Source organism: Oncorhynchus tshawytscha, linkage group LG01, assembly GCF_018296145.1.
Source record: "Oncorhynchus tshawytscha isolate Ot180627B linkage group LG01, Otsh_v2.0, whole genome shotgun sequence".
Lineage (NCBI taxonomy): Eukaryota > Metazoa > Chordata > Actinopteri > Salmoniformes > Salmonidae > Oncorhynchus > Oncorhynchus tshawytscha.
In genome coordinates this window covers 82,406,043-82,426,928 of record NC_056429.1, presented here as the reverse complement: position 1 = coordinate 82,426,928, position 20,886 = coordinate 82,406,043, and the positions used below count along the sequence as shown (strand labels likewise).

General features: G+C 44.0%; 1 protein-coding gene across 5 annotated transcripts in view; it reads left to right on the top strand.

Annotated features, from left to right (window-relative positions):
* The window catches only part of LOC112258082 (calcium-activated potassium channel subunit alpha-1), a 222,235-nt gene that overhangs the window by 38,514 nt on the left and 162,835 nt on the right, over positions 1 to 20,886 (top strand). For all 5 annotated transcript variants that reach the window (XM_042326592.1, XM_042326589.1, XM_042326586.1 and 2 more), the window contains exon 2: positions 1,399 to 1,554. In XM_042326592.1, the coding sequence (XP_042182526.1) occupies positions 1,399 to 1,554 (156 nt within the window). The remainder of the gene's footprint in view (positions 1 to 1,398; positions 1,555 to 20,886) is intronic.

The following is a 20,886-nucleotide window of genomic DNA, read 5'->3' as shown; positions in this document are numbered from 1 at the left end:
TGAGGCAGCAGACAGCCCAGCCCACTCACTCACTGAGGCAGCAGACAGCCCAGCCCACTCACTGAGGCAGCAGACAGCCCAGCCCACTCACTGAGGCAGCAGACAGCCCAGCCCACTCACTGAGGCAGCAGACAGCCCAGCCCACTCACTGAGGCAGCAGACAGCCCAGCCCACTCACTGAGGCAGCAGACAGCCAGCCCAGCCCACTCACTGAGGCAGCAGACAGCCCAGCCCACTCACTGAGGCAGCAGACAGCCCAGCCCACTCACTGAGGCAGCAGACAGCCCAGCCCACTCACTGAGGCAGCAGACAGCCCAGCCCACTCACTGAGGCAGCAGACAGCCCAGCCCACTCACTGAGGCAGCCAGCACCCACTCACTGAGGCAGAGAACTCACTGAGGCAGCAGACAGCCCAGCCCACTCACTGAGGCAGCAGACAGCCCAGCCCACTCACTGAGGCAGCAGACAGCCCAGCCCACTCACTGAGGCAGCAGACAGCCCAGCCCACTCACTGAGGCAGCAGACAGCCCAGCCCACTCACTGAGGCAGCAGACAGCCCAGCCCACTCACTGAGGCAGCAGACAGCCCAGCCCACTCACTGAGGCAGCAGACAGCCCAGCCCACTCACTGAGGCAGAAACTCACTGAGGCAGCAGACAGCCCAGCCCACTCACTGAGGCAGCAGAACTCACTGAGGGCAGCAGACAGCCCAGCCCACTCACTGAGGCAGAAACTCACTGAGGCAGCAGACAGCCCACTCACTGAGGCAGCAGACAGTCCAGCCCACTCACTGAGGCAGCAGACAGTCCAGCCCACTCACTGAGGCAGCAGACAGCCCAGCCCACTCACTGAGGCAGAAACTCACTGAGGCAGCAGACAGCCCAGCCCACTCACTGAGGCAGAAACTCACTGAGGCAGCAGACAGCCCAGCCCACTCACTGAGGCAGAAACTCAGTGAGGCAGAAACTCAGTGAGTTGGCTGGGCTGCAGCAGCAGAGGTGCTCTTTGGCTGCTTGGCTACCATGGAGACACTCCTCACACATACACACGTTCTCCCAGAGACACACATACAGACACAGGCGCACACAGAGAGAGACACGCACTCACACACATGCACACAGCCTCCCAGGCCCGTGTTAGGCTCAGTGTTTGCCTCACTCTCCTGTCTCCTGCTAACGTGTGTGTTGACGTATTGAAAGCAAAACAGGCTGCTTTGGCCTCGACCATGTATTGTTCTTCAGGGCTTGAGACCGGTGGAGCGTGATAGTACATTCGATACATTTGCTCTGAAGATCTTATACCCTGATTAGTAATGCTGATTGTCTCTGTCTCTATTCCTTTCTCACCCCCGTCTCCATCTCTTTCTTTTAATACATCTTGCTCTCTCTCTCTCTTCTAGAATGCTCAGCGGGTCCACAACCCTACCTCCCATGGGGATGGGATCAAGCACACCAAGGAGACGGTGGCTGCACTCAGTGAGGTGGGCTGGATGACCTCCGTCAAAGACTGGGCTGGGGTCATGATATCAGCCCAGACACTGACTGGCAGAGTCCTGGTGAGTCCATGTTGCATAGTCATCTGTATGGTGTCCTTATTAGGACCGAGTCCTGGGGAGTCCATGTTGCATAGTCATCTGTATGGTGTCCTTATTAGGACCGAGTCCTGGGGAGTCCATGTTGCGTAGTCATCTCTATGGTGTCCCTATTAGGACCAAGTCCTGGTACTACAGTATCCATATAAGGGCAGAATCCTGGAGGGTTCATGTTTTATACTTACCTGTATGGTGTCCATATTAGGACAGCGTCCGGGTGAGTTAGTGTCTCATATTGTTGTTCTGGGTTGCTTTATTTTTTCACAAGGCGTGGTACACATGAATGTCACCTGTCAGGAAAAGTTGATAAGGAATATAGAGGACTCCTATATATAGAGGACACAGAAAAAGTGGTATCCCGGAAGTGTTGAAAACCAGCATTCCATTTTTATAAATATTCTTATACAAATGGCTTGAATATGCCATTTGTTCTGTGGGCCTGTTCATTTCCTGCATTAGTCATTATGAGAAGTTAATTATTGAATACATTTGGCAAGCCACATAAGCTCACTCTCAGGGCTGCAAATGAAATACTTGCCGTATTTATGTCGATACAAATGACAATGGAAGTTGCACATGCATGTCTGCTTGTTGTGATTTACTTGACCAACATTTAGGCTAAATAATTAATATTATATTTTTATCAAGAGCCTTCATCAAGAACCACCAATTTTACAGTGTCTCCCTCAGTCTGATGCTTTTACAGACCATAACCTAACATGGTCTCACACACAAAGAGCTACGCCGTCCATCAGTCACAACAAAGCCAGGGTGACGTCTGACAAAGTGGAGAAGTGGATCTGAGATAGGACAGTATTAAGGCCATACCCCCCCATCCCATCCCGTAATACCCTTATCCTGAGAGGGAGAGCGAGAGCAAGAGAGTACAGTTGATCCGTTTACATTTTGGTGAGCCAGTGGACCTGGGATCAAACAATATTTGAAATATTTCAAATACTTGGAGCGATTGCTCTGGTCTGCCTCGAGTGCCAGGTAGGAGGGGGTTGCAGTTATGGATCTACTCTATTGGCCTGTTATACCAGACTAGCTCACTCAAGTACAGATAAAGTATTTTAAATTATTTTAAATAGTATTTGAAGAACCCAGATATCATCAGCCGAACCGGTGGAAGTGCTCATCAAAGTGTGTGTGTCACATGCCCCCCCTCCTCTCCGCTCCATCCTACGTTATCCTTATTATATTGTATAGTGAGATTAAGAGAAGAGACTTAACCAGCATCAGATTAGAGAGAGGCTCCTCATTTCACTTTAACCCCATCCCATGCCCCGAATGGCACTCTATTCCCTTTATAGTGCCCTATGTTTGACCAGGGCCCATACGGAAACCCATAGTGCACTATATAAGGAGTGGTGCCATTTGGGACCCATCCTGTGTATCCTGCCAGCCCAGGCGGCCTATAATTAAGGACAGTCTTCTGTCCTCAGTCATCCTCTGCAAGGTGCAAAATCAGCTTGGCATCAGAGCGGTCGCTGTTGGCAGTACATCTTCTCCTTAAAATGGTTGATGCCATCGTTGATGATTTTGCTATCAGTGCTTAGCTAATCTAGTTTAGGGACGGGTGATGATGGGGGAGGACTGGGGAAGTAGGTCTAATGAAATGCGTGTGTACGTTGGAGTGGTGTGCCAAGGGCTGCTGTAGGCTGGATGCAGTGTTTAAAGGGCATTATCTCCTCTGCCACCCCTCTTCATCCCCTCCATCCCCACCCTGCTCCCCAGTCCCAATTGTAGTCCAACCTCCAGCTGGCCTGGCCCACTGAACTGTCTACATTGATGGAGGGAGGCTGTCAATCATGATTTTAGCAGCATGGACCAGGAAGGAACTGTCATTTTATTCACTGTCAGAATGGTGCAGTTTCACCTAGGCTTAGTGAAGCAGAACAAAGTCACCAGCTACCCTTACTGTTGGAAACCGAGACAGAGCCTGGGGTCTATTTTCGGCTGGCGTTAAACTGGAGCTAGTGTCAAACGCACACTCTTTGGCAATTTTGACTTGTAAAAGCCAGTGCTCTGCTATTTTCAGAACCTGGTGCCAGGGTTGGTCATTTACCTGTCTTATATCAGCTCGCTTGCACTGAGGTCGGAGGGGTGGACATGTTTGATGTGTGTCCTTAAAAACTTGCGACAATGTGCCAATTTCAACCAGTGCTAATGGTGATATTTAAGACCCGCCAAAAGCTGTAACACAATTGGTTATGGCATCCATTTTGCCAGCAGAGGTGCACAGTAGCCTAGTCAGTAGCCTTTAACCAATGTTTTATAAAAAAATATCACAAGCAGCAAAACAATGAACAGGCATTCTTGTTTTTTCTTTATATTGGACAAGATTTTTGTCCATGCAGCTTCTGTGAAAAGTTTGTGAAAAGGTGTCAGTGACTGTAGGAAGTCTGTTTACAATAGACAGCTTATTGTTCCTTGACCATTTTGTAAAAAAAATTGCATTTGTCACTTAAATTTGTTGGACCTAACTGTCAAATTGGGGGAATTCCGATCACTGTCTTTGGTGCTAAATCCGCTTGTGACCTAGGCTATTTGCCTGTTTGTTTACCTTTCATGTGGCGAAGTCACTAACAGGCAATCCCACTGGGCAAAGTCTAGTTTTGATTTACATCTGGTTGAGTGGTCAACTAACATGAATTCCACATGAAATCAAATCTGGTTGAGTGGTCAACTAACATGAATTCCACATGAAATCAATAACAAAAAATGACCATGTCATTGGATTTAGGTTAAAAGTCGGGTGGAAAAGACGAAATGGCTTTATGTTGATTACTTTTTGCAAATCCAATTAGCTTTTAGATTTATTTGTTGTTGAATTGACATGAAACAACGTTGATTCAACCAGTTTCTGCCCAGTGAGATATCAACAGCGATGGTAGTCTAATCTTATTAGACTGTTTGTGCCATGTCCTCTTGTCCATGGCTCGAACATACAGTACATTTTCGAAATGCGAATCCAATGTGTGTAGACAAATATTTCCAAATGTGATTGGCTACATGTTTGTTATAACTAGGCCTATTGTAGTGTTATTGTATACTATTTAATAAACTATATTCAATCGATAGGAGTAACATCCATGTCTCCTGCCGAAGAGCACTTAGGCCTACGTGTGCACACATTGCCTTACGCTCGTGGAACGAGATGCGATTTTATGATATCATGCTTCTGACCCGATCCTATTTAGAAATATTGTTGTTGGCGTAAAAAAACAGATTGATAGTTTTTAAAATCAAATTAAATGAAAAACAAACTTATTACCAAGATTTACTGTCCATGGGCTTATGGTGAGACCGTACATGGCTTGAATGCAATTTCACCTGCTATTTCTGGAGAAATGCAAATATGATGTGTAATATTGTTCCATGATGTTTGTAAAACATTTGCGAGCAGTATTACGGTGAATGGACATCCCCCCCTTCTCTTTATATTGGATCTTTATCCAGCTCCTGTGAAAAGTGTGTGTGTGTGTGTGTGTAAAACCCTCCATAGCCCGTTGCCTTGTCTGTATTATATGACCACGGGGTGTAATTATGGTGCCTGGAACTGTATTTAGACACAGCCTATTTAAAACAATTTGTTGTTTCGTTTTTATTTGGTTTGATCATAATTGTAGGCCTTATCAATGGCCTAGTCAATGTAATCTATTGACATGTTTGGCATGTCCATGTCCAGACTGCAATTTACAGTAGGCCTAACCCCTATATCCGTGTGAATAGTATAGCCTATGTTTAACAATGTATTTCCATATTGAAGCAATGCAATTAGAACAATGTAAACAGCATACATATTGAAAACATTTAGCAAATATGTGGTAGGCTATTTAACGAACTAGGCCATAACGGACTAACATTCCAATTGGAGTTGAGAACAACACAATAAATACACAACTTGAAGCAACCACATATTTAGCTATGAAGCATGTTCTGATTGGCCAGTAAGGTGTCTAGCCTCGACACACCCACAACTTGTTTATTCATCAAAACTTAGCCCTTTTGAGCCACCGGCAGCTTCTGCGCCCATAATTCCGGTTGTGAAAATTGCAAAAATATTTCTGACACCCCCCCTGAACCTATAACGCTACCACCAGCGCTAAGAATTACCATTGCGTTAGGGGCTCTATTTTAACAAACCTATGTCTCAGGTCATGCTGGTACTGTTTGTCCTGTCCTCTAATCTGTGTGGTGGCTGGAAATAAAAGAGGATAATGGCTCCTAAATGAGGATTTAGCCAGATAGCTTCCTAGCTCTCTCCTCTATGATAAAAACTGATTCTGAAATGGCACCCTATTCCCTACAGAGCGCACAACTTTTGACCAGAGCCCTATAGACCCTGGTCAAAAGTAGTATAGGGAATAGAGTGCCAATTGGGATGTAGCCAAAGACAGAGCAGGAAGCGAAGTCATCTGATCAACATATCACTATGTGAATAATGTCCCTCTCTGGTTGGTTTTGGCAGCTGTGATGATTTAGAGAAAATAAGTGTCATTGTGTGTGTGTCAATGCGTGTATGTCAATGTATGTTTGTGTGTGTGTGATCATATAAGGACTAGTGTGATCTCTACGAGGGTTCCAATGCAGCTTAATAATAATAGCACAGTGGGGCCAACCGCCACTGTTTAGTGACTAGACCCGGACTGTCACCATGGCAACAACAGCTTGCCTAAGCATGGCAGATGTGTGTATTCTGTGTCAGCCTGTTTAGGGGGCAAATTAAAGCCTATTTCTGGGCCATCTGAGGGTGTATTTCGGGTCTTGAGTGCATGAGAGAATAGAATCGGATATTAATGTAACATTTCTGTCTGCGCCTCAGACAGAAACTAAAATGTCTGTTAATGTTTTGACAGCAGGAGCATGACTGACTGACTGACTGAAGAAATAGGTGTCCCCTCAGAATGCCAGTCTTATTATATCTGTTATTTTGCAGCAGGGAAGCCTGGGGCCCGTCTTTACAGATAGTAAAAGATCAAACAAGGTTCATTTGATTACAATATCCTTCCTAAGCTCGTCTCTATCTCTTAAAAGCTTATCTGTTTATGATCAACAGTATGCCCTCCCTGTGCACCCATATAAAACAGAAGATGCAATGCAGAGTTCTCTCTCTCTTTCTCTCTCTCTGAGAATTCTTCTCTCTCTCTCTCTCTCTCTCTCTCTCTCTCTCTCTCTGAGAATTCTTCTCTCTCGCTATCTGATAATTATTTTCTCTCAATTCAATTTTAATTTCAATATAAGGGGCTTAATTAGCATGGAAACATATGTTTACATTGCCAAAGCAAGTGAAATGGATAATAATCAAAAGTGAAATAAACAATAACTATTGGAAGGTAAACATTTCTCTCTCTGAGAATTATTCTCTCTCAAATCAAATTTATTTATATAGCCCTTCTTACATCAGCTGATATCTCAAAGTGCTATACAGAAACCCAGCCTAAAACCCCAACCAGCAAGCAATGCAGGTGTAGAAGCACGGTGGCTAGGAAAAAGTCCCTAGAAAGGCCAAAACCTAGGAAGAAACCTAGAGAGGAACCAGGCTATGAGGGGTGGCCAGTTCTCTTCTGGCTGTGCCGGGTGGAGATTATAACAGAAAATAGCCAAGATGTTCAAATGTTCATAAATGACCAGCATGGTCAAATAATAATAATCACAGTAGTTGTCGAGGGTGCAGCAAGTCAGCACCTCAAGAGTAAATGTCAGTTGGCTTTTCATAGCCGATCATTAAGAGTATCTCTACCGCTCCTGCTGTCTCTAGAGAGTTGAAAACAGCAGGTCTGGGATAGGTAGCACGTCCGGTGAACAGGTCAGGGTTCCATAGCCGCAGGCAGAACAGTTGAAACTGGAGCAGCAGTACGGCCAGGTGCACTGGGGACAGCAAGGAGTCATCATGCCAGGGAGTCCTCATGCATGGTCCTAGGGCTCAGGTCCTACTTAAATTCACACATGACACCTGATAAGACCGGAGAAGTACTCCAGATATAACAAAATTGAAATTTGCTATCGTAAATGTTAGCAACACCTCCGCCTTTGCGGGATATGGTCACTAGTGTAACCAGGAGGTGAGGCCTCATTTAACACAGTAAATTCATCAGCCTTAAGCCATGTTTCAGTCCGGCCAATCACATCAAGATTATGATCAGTGATTAGTTCATTTTTTAAAATTACATTTTTTTGTATAAGCTTTATTTAACTAGGCAAGTCAGTTAAGAACAAATTCTTATTTTCAATGACGGCCAAGGAACAGTGGCTTAACTGCCCGTTCAGGGGCAGAACGACAGATTTGTACCTTGTCAGCTCGGGGGTTTGAACTTGCAACCTTCTTGCAACACTCTAACCACTAGGCTACCCTGCCGCCCTGTTATTGACTATAACTGCCTTTGAAGTGAGGGATCTAACATTAAGTATCCCTATTTTGAGATGTGAGGTATCACGATCTCTTTCAATAATGGCAGGAATGGAGGAGGTCTTTATCCTAGTAGGTTGCTAAAGCGAACACCGCCATGCTTAGTTTTGCCCAACCTAGGTCGAGGCACAGACACGGTCTCAATGGGGATAGCTGAGCTGACTACACTGACTGTGCTAGTGGCAGACTCCACTAATAGGCCTGCACCCTATTTCATTGTGGAGCTAGAGGAGTTAGAGCCCTGTCTATGTTGGTAGATAAGATGAGAGCACCCCTCTAGCTAGGATGGAGTCCATCACTCCTCAGCAGGCCAGGCTTGTTGCTGTTTGTGGGTGAGTCCCAGAAAGAGGGCCAATTATCTACAAATTCTATCTTTTGGGAGGGGCAGAAAACAGTTTTCAACCAGCGATTGAGTTGTGAGACTCTGCTGTAGAGCTCATCACTCCCCCTAACTGGGAGGGGGCCAGAGACAATTACTCGATGCCGACACATCTTTCTAGCTGATTTACACGCTGAAGCTATGTTGCGCTTGGTGACCTCTGACTGTCTCATCCTAACGTTGTTGGTGCCAACGTGGATAACAATATCTCTATACTCTCTACACTCGCCAGTTTTAGCTTTAGCCAGCACCATCTTCAGATTAGCCTTAACGTCGGTAGCCCTGCCGTTCAGTTGGGCATCAATCCTAAAACAAATGTTCAAAACAATATTGTAACGAAACGTGCAAACCCATGAAAACCTTAGAAGATTCCCTTCTCCTTTTCCGATTCTCTGTAATCAACCATACTGTTGTGTATGAGTCAAGACCATTCATTAGAGGTGTCATTAAGCTGCTGTTCTCTGGGCGGAACAGGTGGCTTGTATTTCTGTCTGTTTGCAGTCCTGCCAGAAAACTCTGCAGGCCACTTGTAGTAAGTGACATGTTTTTATTTCCAATTTAGTATTATTCACAATGTCGATGTCATTTATTAGGCGTAGTTGAAAGACAGTTGAAATGTGTTTGTCTTTGAGTGGAGGATTTTACATTTCTGGCCGATTTGGTTTCTCAGTAAAGCATGGTTTGTCTAATGTGACAGTCCCCTGCTGAGTGACATTTAGAGAGAGGAAGAAAGAGAGAAAGGAGGAGAGAGGGAAGGAGAGCGGGAGATTGGGAGGAGAGAGAGAAAAAAAGGCAGAAATAGGAGAGAGAATGAGGCTTGGCTGGCCACTGGGAAAGGTGTTCTATTATTGGAAGCGTAGAACTAGAACTACCACTGGCGCTATGAGCTCGACCTTAAACCCAATCCCAGTCATGTCATGGATGTGAGAAACACATTTATACAGGCCATATGAGTGATGGTTAAGGTCATGGAAACCTACACTGTAAAAAAGCCAACTTAACCAATGGCTTAATCAACGTTTATTATGTGATTTGAGTGGACTTCAAAAGGACAAGAATTTGAGCTAATGTGTAAAAGTTTGTTTACTCAAACTCTGCTCAAAATGATCTGAATTTGAACCAACTTCCTGAGTAAAATTACAAATGTATGTTTGCTCTAAAGCACGCCCATCATTATTATATTTCCCAGCATGCTCTATTGCAGGTTATGCAAATATGGTAGAATAATTTCTCAAGTTGAAGTGAATGTTCACTTTCATTAAAGTTCAAAGTTGAGTGAACATACTATTCAACTTGAGAATGTATGTTGGTTCAGCTTTATGCCCAAATGTTGAGCAAACTCACAATCCTATTGCAGCTGGTTGCCTTACAATTGTAGTTGCATCAATATACAGTATATTTTTACAGTGTGTTGTATTGTTTAACCCTTTCTTTATTAACCTTTGAGCATTGTTTTTGTAAGCAATACTTATAAAGTATGTGGAATGTAGCTTATAGTTGAGGATGAGACACATGATGACGTTGATTATATTCCTAGACCAGACTAAATGGGGGGTCAGTGAATTGAAGCTGTGTCGATGATACGAACAACAAAGGAGTTTGTTGTTTGATGTTTTATTTAAAAAAATGTATTTAACCTTTATTTAACTAGGCAAGTCAGTTAAGAACCAATTCTTATTTAGAATGGTGGCCTACTCCGGCCAAACCCTGACAATGCTGGGTCAATTGTGCGCCACCCTATGGGACTCCCAATCACGGCCGGATGTGATTCAGCCTGGATTCAAACCAGTAGTGTCGCCTCTTGCACTGAGATGCAGTGCCTTAGACCGCTGAGCAACTCGGGAGCCCACAGTGTAGCAGGCAGCTCCTCACAGATACACACTGTCTCCCAGACACACGCACACACTGGCTGACCAGAAGAGCGTTTTCATCAGAAGGACTAACGCTTCTCATCCTCAGAGATTATTATTTTGTAACTTCTGTGAGTATAATGTTAACTGTTCATTTGTTATTGTTTATTTCACTTTGTATATTATCTTCTTAACTTGCTTTGGCAATGTTAACATATTCTTCCCATGCCAATAAAGCACCTTGAATTGAATTGCGAGAGGGGGGGTGAAATGGGCTGTTATCATCAAACCATCTATGTTCCATTCATCTACAAAGTACAAAGTCACCATAACAACACTCTCCTCTCCTTGATGAGTCAGGCAATGCTGAGTTTACCATCTTGCTCTTATCCTGCTCTCCACTCCCCTCTTCTCTCCTGCCCTGCCCTCCCCTCTTCTCTCCTGCCCTCCACTCTCCTCTCCTGCCCTCCCCTCTCCTCTCCTGCCCTGCCCTCCCCTCTTCTCTCCTGCCCTGCCCTCCCCTCTTCTCTCCTGCCCTGCCCTCCCCTCTTCTCTCCTGCCCTCCCCTCTCCTCTCCTGCCCTCCCCTCTCCTCTCCTGCCCTCCCCTCCTCTCCTGCCCTCCCTCTCCTCTCCTGCCCTCCCCTCTTCTCTCCTGTCGTCCCCTCTCCTCTCCTGCCCTCCCCTCTCCTCTCCTGCCCTGCCCTGCCCTCCCCTCTCCTCTCCTGCCCTGCCCTCCCCACTCCTCCTCTCCTGCCCTCCCCTCTCCTCTCCTGCCCTCCCCTTCTCTCCTGCCCTCCCCTCTTCCTCCTGCCCTCCCTCTCTTCTCTCTGCCCTCTCCTCTCCTGCCCTCCCCTTCTCTCTCTCCTGACCTCCCCTCTCCTGCCCTCTCTTCTCTCCTGCCCTGCCCTCCCCTGCCCTCTCCTCTCCTGCCCTCCCCTCTCCTCCCTCTCTCCTGCCCTCTCCCTGCCCTCCCCTCTCCTGCCCTCTGCCCTCTCCTCTCCTGCCCTGCCCTCCTCCCCTCTGCCCTCCCTGCCCTCCCCTCTCTCCCCCCTCCCCTCCCTCTCCTGCCCTCCCCTCTCCTCTCCTACCCTCCCCTCCTCCTCCCCTGCCCTCCCCTGCCCTCCCCTCTCCTCTTCTGCCCTCCCCTCTCCCCATCTTCTGCCCTCCCCTCTCCTCTCCTGGCCTCCCCTCTCCTCTCCTGGCCTCCCCTCTCCTGCCCTCTCCTGGCCTCCCCTCCCTCCTCTCCTGGCCTCCCATCCCCTCTTCTCTCCTGGCCTCTCCTCTCTTGCCCTCCTCTCCTCTCTCCTCTGCCCCCCTCCCCCCTCCCCTCTCCTCTCCCCTCTCTCCTGCCCTCCCTCCCCTCTTCTCTCCTGCCCTCTCCTCTCCTGCCCTCCCCCTCCCTGCCCTCTCCTCTCCTGCCCTCTCCTCCTGCCCTCCCCTCCCTCCTCCCTCTCTCTCCCCTCTCTCCTCCCCTCCCTCCCTGCCCCCCTCCCTCCCCCCCTCTTCTCCCTCCTGCCCTCCCCTCTCCTGGCCTCCCCTCTCCCTCTCCCTCTCCCTGCCTCCCCTCCTCTGGCCTCCCATCTCCTCTCCTGGCCTCCCATCTCCTCTCCTGGCCTCTCCTCTCTTGCCCTCCTCTCCTCTCCTGCCCTCCCCTCTTCTCTCCTGCCCTCTCCTCTCCTGCCCTCCCCTCTCCTGCTCCCCCTGCCCCCTCCCCTCCCCTCCTGCCCTCCCCCTCTCCCCTCTCCTGCCCTCCCCTCTCCTGCCCTCCCCTCTCCCCTCTGCCCTCCCCTCCCCCTCCTCCCCTCTCTCCCTCCTCTCCTGCCCTCCCCTCTTCTCTCCTGCCCTCTCCTCTCCTGACTCTTGGCTCTACAGGGTAGTAGTGCTGCTGGCATATGTAGTGGAGAGTGGAGCCATCATTGGTGTCACACATAGTCACCAGCTTCAGTGCCCTTTGGCGTTGGAGATAAGGCGATGTGCCACCTGTGGCCTGTGATGCTAGTGGGATTGGAAAGTGTGTGTGTGTATATGTGCGTGCTTCTGTTTGTCCGTCCCTGCGTGAGTGTGTTTATGTGTGTACACATGCAGACGTGCATGTGACTTTCAGCTCTCTAACTGCTCCTGGCCTTCCTCCCACCACACTGCAAATAAACCCCTAGTGCCCAGCTAGCACCACCACTGTGTGTCAACCCTCCCCAGCCTGCTATTTTAGGTTGGTGGCAGCTGCCTGGACTGGTCTGTTGTCTTAGGGAAAACAATTCCATATGGGGCACAATCCCTGGGTTGCCATCACTGTCTCCTCCTAGTCTTCAAACTGTATAAATGAACACATATAATTATCTCAATTCAAAGTTGTATCCTATAATACTGTATCTGTTTGTTTTTATGTAAAGAAAGCTCTTCTTCATAGTATATTTTTCCTACTTATGCGGTAGCTGTGAATAGTAGCTGTGGTTATTAGTATTTCTCACCTATATTTAATATGTTGGTTATTTCTTGATGTCAGTCCTATTTTGTGGCATAACTCTCAGATCGACCCTACAAAGACACAGTCGGGCACTGACTTGTTTTTCTGACACATTTAGATTTATAAACGCTGCGTTTCTGAAAAGACTGCACACACACAAAAATATTGAGATTGATCACTTTGGCGCTCGCCATACAGTATTATAATTTTGCCGGAAAAACACAGAAAAATGATTCACCTTTTATGGTGACAACAACACTCTTATTTGCCGTATACCTAACAAAGTATTGTAATCAGGACAAGACAGCATCTAAAGGAAAAAGCAGTGGCGATCTTGATTAAATGTCTTTGGAGGTCTTGACAGAATGTTTTCTTTTGCAGTGACATTTGCTGTGTGTCCATTTCTCTGAAAGACAAAAACATTTCCAAATGGTTGTGGACCTGGAAACAGATCATTTGAATTCAATAATGTTTTGCTTTTACTTTTTCCTCTAACCTAAATATGCTGCACTGCCCGCGAATTCTGAAACATTGCCTACACACTTCACCTATTAAATGCTACTGTATATTATAAGCTGAGCTGCCTTTTGGATGCATAGAGCAACACTAGAAATTATAATAGCCTATTTAATAGGCCCAATTAAATGAGAGATGCGCATGGTCATTTGTTTTATGGCTACTTTGGGAATATGAACTCATCATGGCCATAAAAGGTGAGGAATTTATTCTGCAATGGTTATTATTTTTATATTATGATGTACAGTGCATTCGGAAAGTTTTCGGACCCTTTGACATTTTCCACATTTTGTTACGTCACAGCCTTTAAAATGGATTAAATAGTTTTTCCCCCTCATCAATCTACACACAATACCCCATTATGACAAAATAAAAATAGGATTTTAGACATTTTTGCAAATGTAAACAAAATAAAAAACTAAATATCACATATACATAAGTATTCCGACCCTTTATGCAGTACTTTGTTGAAGCACCTTTGGCGGAGATTAGAGCCTCGAGAGTTCTTGGTTAGGACGCTGCAAGCTTGGCACACCTGTATTTGGGGAGTTTCTCCCATTCTTCTCTGCAGATCCTCTCAAGCCCTGTCACAATGTGATGATGAAACTTTGACCGCACTCTGACAGACTGACACATTCTAACAACCAGCACCGCCAGCTAGCTTCTTCCCTCTCCAGTCTTCTATCTTGACAGCATCCCAAATGGCACCCTATTGCTTTACATTGCACTCCTTTTGACCAGGACCCATAGAGGTCTGGTCAAAAGTAGTACACCATATAGGCAATAGAATGCTAATAGGATGCCATTTGGGATGTAGTCCAGTCATAGAGAACTCTCTTCTAAAGTAATACAATTTCAGTTTGGTAGCAAACCTTATTCCAAGATACAACACGCCCATATAAAGCACAAATATACTGTATACAACTGTATGTGCAAAGATATACTGTACACTAAGCACAAAGATGCAGTGCATTCGGAAAGTATTCAGACCCCTTGACTTTTTCCACATTTTTGTTATGTTACAGCCTTATTGTAAAAGTGATTAAATTGTTTTCCCCCATCATCAATCTACACACAATACCCCATAATGACAAAGCAAAAACAGGTTTTTAGAAATGTTTGCAATTGTATTAAAAATAAAAATTTATTTCATATTCATATTTACATAGTATTCAGACTCTTTACTCAATACTTTGTTGAAGCACCTTTGTCAGCGATTACAGCCTTGAGTCTTCTTGGGTATGACGCTACAAGCTTGGCACACCTGTATTTGGAGAGTTTCTCCCATTCTTCTCTGCAGATCCTCTCAAGCTCTTTCAGGTTGGATAGGGAGCGTCGCTGCATAGCTATTTTAAGGTTAGGGTTAGGGATGTTCAATCGGGTTGAAGTCCGGGCTCTGGCTGGGCCACTCAAGGACTTTCAGGGATTTGTCCCGAAATCACTCCTGCGTTGTCTTGGCTGTGTGCTTAGGGTCGTTGTCCTGTTGGAAGGTGAACCTTCACCCCAATCTGAGGCCCTGAGCACTCTGGAGCAAGTTTTCATCAAGGATCTCTTTGTACTTTGCTCCGTTCATCTTTCTCTCGATGCGGACTAGTCTCCCAGTCCCTGCCGCTGAAAAACATCAACACAGCATGATGATGCTGCCGCCACCATGCTTAACTGTAGGGAAGGTGCCAGTCAAGGGCTTTGAATACTTTCCAAATGCACTGTACTGTACAGTGAGCTCCAAAAGTATTGGGAAAATGTCACATTTTTAGTTGTTATGGCTCCATCACTTTGGATTTGAAACGATACAATGACTATAAGGTTAAAGTGCAGACCGTCCACTTTTATTTGAGGGTATTTGCATCCGTATCTGGCGAATTGTTTAGAAATTTCTGCACTTTTTACATAGTCCCTCCATAGTACATAGTCCCTCCATTTTAGTGGACCAAAAGTATTAGAAAATATTTACTTATACTGTATGTGTATTAAAATAGTCAAAAGTTTAGTATTTGGTCCTATTTTCCTAGCATGCAATGATTAAATCAAACGTGTGACTACAAACTTTTTGGATGCATTTGCTGTTGGTTTATGTTGTGCCCAATAGAAATGAATGGTAAATAATGTATTGTGATATTTTGGAGTCACTTTTATTGTAAAAAAGAACATGTTTCTGAACACTTCTACACTAATGTGGATGCTACCATGATTACTAAAAATTGTGTATAATGATGAGTGAGAAAGTTAGACGCACAAATATCATCTCCCTTGTTATTGTAATGGTGAGAAGTTAGTGTGTCTTGGGGGTCTGATTATTTGTGCATTTGTAACTTTTCTAACTCATTATTATTCACAATTCATTCAGGACTGTCCGTAATGGTAGCATCCACATTAATGTAGAAGTGTTTAGAAACATATCCTACTCTCATTTACAATAAAATTGACACAATACATTATTTACCATTAATTTCTATTGGGCACAAAATCATTTAAAACGCAACCAAAACAAACAGCAAATGCATCCAACAAGTTTGTAGAGTCATAACCTTGATGTAATCATTGCGTGCTATGGAATTGGGACTAAATACTAAACCTTTTGGGGATTAAATAATACACTTTTTACTACTTTAATAATACACATATAAGTGAATTTGTCCCGTAAAATGGGGGGACTATTTACAAAGTGCTGTAATTTCTAGACGATTCACCCGATGTGGATGAAAATACCTTCAAATAAAAAGCTGACAGTCTGCACTTCAACCTCCTAGTCATTGTATCATTTGAAATCGAAAGCGTTGGAGCACAGAACCAAAAAAACAACATTTGTCACTGTCCCAATGCTTCTTTATCCAACTGTATTATGTCATATGTATTATGTTTAGAAATTAAATGTTCTCTACTCGAGAAATTTGACAGTACAGTATTCAGACGTGGCCTACGAACGTGGCCTAAACTTTGCAGCTTATGTATTTACTACTGTGAAGTGGGTCCAGTTAAATGACTGATGGGATTAATGGTAGCCAATACAAACTTGTTGTAGGCCTATAGGCTATTTTACCAGTATGAAACCATCACAGTCAGAAAATGAATGTATTCTTCAATGATCATGAAAATTAAAAAAAATAATAGGAAATATATGCCTATTTCTAATCATTTTTGAATGCTAAAATAAAATGTAACGATTTAATGCTGTTCTCACTAATGGTCAATTATTGTTATTATATTTAACTAAATGTTTCTTTGTTATGAATACGAGTGTCATCATATATTCCTGCACAAGGCTACTAGGCCACTTTAACCTTCTTGCAATGCAATAATTCAACCACTAGAAACTGTGATTACACATGGCCTAAAGTTTGTGGGAGGATAAGAACCAACTCACTTCAACTTCCGTTTTTATAAATGCTATTTTTTGGGGGTCATATTTTGTGCGTACGCAACAAAACACCACACACACACACACACACACACACACACACACACGTGTAATAGTAGGTGTTAACAAGCAAGGTGGCTTCCTGATTCAGCAGCTGTCGTCCTTCTTCTAACGCATCGCCACTTTACACCAAACTGATGAGGTTTTCCTAAAGCAAGTCTGAATTGAATTAACACTGCGCTCACTTTAAGATTATGAATAACTTTAGAGGAGAGAGAGAGTCTGTGTGTGTTTGTACCCGTGTTAATATACATTCTGTTGTGTCATTATTCCATTTAGGGTACATAACTGTCTTAGCTCTGTCAAGGTTCTATCATAACTGTCTTAGCTCTGTCAAGGTTCTATCATAACTGTCTTAGCTCTGTCAAGGTTCTATCATAACTGTCTTAGCTCTGTCAAGGTTCTATCAGCCTATTTGGTTAATTGCAATCAATCTAAAAACTTAACTATAAAGTTCCTTTAGAATAAGTACTTCTATGAGTATGATATATGAACTGATATATTCTATTTAAGTTAAAGCTGTTTTATATCTTGAAGTCTTTAATTCTGAGATGCTTAATCTCTCAGACTGATATTAGTGTGATGTATTAGAACATTATACATTCTCAACAGAATAGGGTGCCATTTGGGACACAGTCCTAGTCAGCTCCCGCACTGTACACTGTGTGACCTTAGCCAAACAAAGTGTATTGTGTTTCAGGCTCTGAGTAGTTACAGTGTTACACCACCACATGAAATACAACCTGAACCGTTCAAGATATCAGCCAAAGCTTTGATTGAGCGCCCAATTTCTAAGTGCTTCAAGATTTGTGCATCACTTACTGTAAGTTAAGGGCCATCTGTCAAAATGACACACAAAATGTATTCAATGCCAAAGAATGAATAGGTTGGTTTTGTTGAATACATTTGGACAGAGTCCAGTCAAGTAATGCTTTAAGGTTCTGGTTGAGGTGTTCCATTCAGGCTGCATTTACCTGAAAAAGCATAAAATGTTCATCTTTTTGTTGGAAATGTATGTTACCCTTTTACTGTAGTGGGCTAAATCAGGGTCACACAGAGTGTTTCTTGGTAGTCTTCAACAAATCTAAATTGAAAAAAAAGTATACACCATTCACATGGTTATGGGCTTAAAAAGAAGTCACCTGTATTTACAATGTCAGATATAGAGTTGAAATGTATAACATTTTGAGTTTGCTTCCCAATATTACACTTTATATACATCACAGAAGATTGAAATATAACAACACTGTTTGACATAGAAACACCAGATTGTCTTTTATTTTTTGACATTTTTTTATAATGTTAAATAAAAATATCTAACATTCCACACTAAGGGGTGATTTTATCTTTTGACTGCAGCAAAGCATTGATGCTATGGTAACATCGCAAAACCTTTAGAAAACATTAAACCAGTCATTGCCTTTGGCCATCAAGGCCCTCTGGGATAGCTAGTTACCCTTAGGCTAGCAGATAGCTTTACACACCAAAGCACAGCAGAGATGCTGGTAACCGTTTCCCCTGTTGCGTTGAATGTCTGGCACTCGAATGGAAAAATAGGCCGAAGGGTCAGTCTCATATGGCGTACTTGTCATTTTGACATCCTTTTGAATTTGGCACATTGTAGGTCAAGTCAAATGCTAAATATAATGCTAGATATTTTTGATGTGTTGTGTTTATACCACAGGAGGTTGGTGGCACCTTAATTGGGGAGAGCGGGCATTGGTTTCCATGTGTTTGATGCCATTCCATTCGCTCCGTTCCATTATTATGAGTTGTTCTCTCCTCAGCAGCCTCCACTGGTTTATACATGTTCTCTCTGTGTCTATATGTAGCAGAGTGCTATTCATGGTGGTTTTCAGTGTTTTGATCAGAGGCTGTTAGCTCCATATGCTGTATAGAGCTAAAGTTGTGCTTCATTCTATAGCTAGAGGATTCGTGATCTCTCCAGGAGTGATACGTATCATTTTTGCCTTTATCTGTTGTCTAGTACTGTCTTTTTGCTAGCCAGGGCCATCTACTTTAAGTGCTGCCTGTCTTCCCAGTAGCCTACTTGGTGTGTGAACTGCTGACTGCTCATAACATGCAGATGATTGTTGACACCTCAACCAGGATTAACTGGCAGGGCAATTTGGGACTGTTGTTGTTTTTGTAATCAGTGGCTGTATTGGAGGGTTGTGGCTTCTCCTCTCCTAGGCAATCAGCAATTAGTACAGGACGGCATGCTCTCCACCTCTGCTAGGCAATTATCAATTAGTGTTCGTACTTCAGTCTCCCCTGGTTTCTCAGTGGCAGCTGTAAGCAGTGGTGGTGTCAGTCTTGTCAGCACAACTAAGCCCGTCGCCGAAACAAAGCCAGTTCGGCAGAGTTCTTTTGAGAAAGGCTCCACACCACTCTCTCACCTAGTTATTTTCTGATCTTATTTGCTCTTTTGTAGCTTTGACAACTGTGTGTGTGAATTCTTCTCTCTCTTGATATTTTTGGTGGTTCATTGCTTCGGTTTTGGTTGGGTTGGAAGTAGAAGTTGACCGATTATGATTTTTCAACGCCGATACCGATTATTGGAGGACCAAAAACTGCAGATGCCGATTTAATATATGTATATATATTAAAATCGGCATAATAATGACAGTTACAACAACACTGAATGAACACTTATTTTAACTTAATATAATACATCAATAAAATCTATTTAGTTGGTTTAAATAATGCAAAAACAAAGTGTTGGAGAAGAAAGTAAAAGTGCAATATGTGCCATGTAAAAAAGCTAACGTTTAAGTTCCTTGCTCAGAAGATGAGAACATATGAAAGCTGGTGGTTCCTTTCTTCAATATTCCTAGGTAAGAAGTTTTAGGTTGTAGATGTTATAGGACTATTTCTCTCTATACCATTTGTATTTCATATACAGTGGGGGAAAAAAGTATTTAGTCAGCCACCAATTGTGCAAGTTCTCCCACCTGTAATTTTCATCATAGGTACACTTCAACTCTGACAGACAAAATGAGAAAAACAAATCCAGAAAGTCACATTGTAGGATTTTTTATGAATTTATTTGCAAATTATGGTGGAAAATAAGTATTTGGTCAATAACAAATGTTTATCTCAATACTTTATATACCCTTTGTTGATAATGACACAGAGGTCAAACGTTTTCTGTAAGTCTTCACAAGGTTTTCACACACTGTTGCTGGTATTTTGGCCCATTCCTCCATGCAGATCTCCTCTAGAGCAGTGATGTTTTGGGGCTGTTGCTGGGCAACACAGACTTTCAACTCCCTCCAAAGATTTGCTATGGGGTTGAGATCTGGATACTGGCAGGGCAACTCCAGGACCTTGAAATGCTTCTTATGAAGCCACTCCTTCGTTGCCTGGGTGGTGTGTTTGGGATCATTGTCATGCTGAAAGACCCAGCCACGTTTCATCTTCAATGCCCTTGCTGATGGAAGGAGGTTTTCACTCAAAATCTCACGATACATGGCCCCATTCATTCTTTCCTTTACACGGATCAGTCGTCCTGGTCCCTTTGCAGAAAAACAACCCCAAAGCATGATGTTTCCACCCCCATGCTTCACAGTAGGTATGGTGTTCTTTGGATGCAACTCAGCATTCTTTGTCCTCCAAACATGACGAGTTGAGTTTTTACCAAAAAGTTATATTTTGGTTTCATCTGACCATATGACATTCTCCCAATCTTCTTCTGGATCATCCAAATGCTCTCTAGCAAACTTCAGATGGGCCTGGACATGTACTGGCTTAAGCAGGGGGACACGTCTGGCACTGCAGTATTTGAGTCCCTGGCGGCATAGTGTGTTACTGGCTTTGTTACTTTGGTCCCAGCTCTCTGCAGGTCATTCACTAGGTCCCCCCGTGTGGTTCTGGGATTTTTGCTCACCGCTCTTGTGATCATTTTGACCCCACGGGGTGAGATCTTGCGTGGAGCCCCAGATCGAGGGAGATTATCAGCGGTCTTGTATGTCTTCCATTTCCTAATAATTGCTCCCACAGTTGATTTCTTCAAACCAAGCTGCTTACCTATTGCAGATTCAGTCTTCCCAGCCTGGTGCAGGTCTACAATTTTGTTTCTGGTGTCCTTTGACAGCTCTTTGGTCTTGGCCATAGTGGAGTTTGGAGTGTGACTGTTTGAGGTTGTGGACAGGTGTCTTTTATACTGATAACAAGTTCAAACAGGTGCCATTAATACAGGTAACTAGTGGAGGACAGAGGAGCCTCTTAAAGAAGAAGTTACAGGTCTGTGAGAG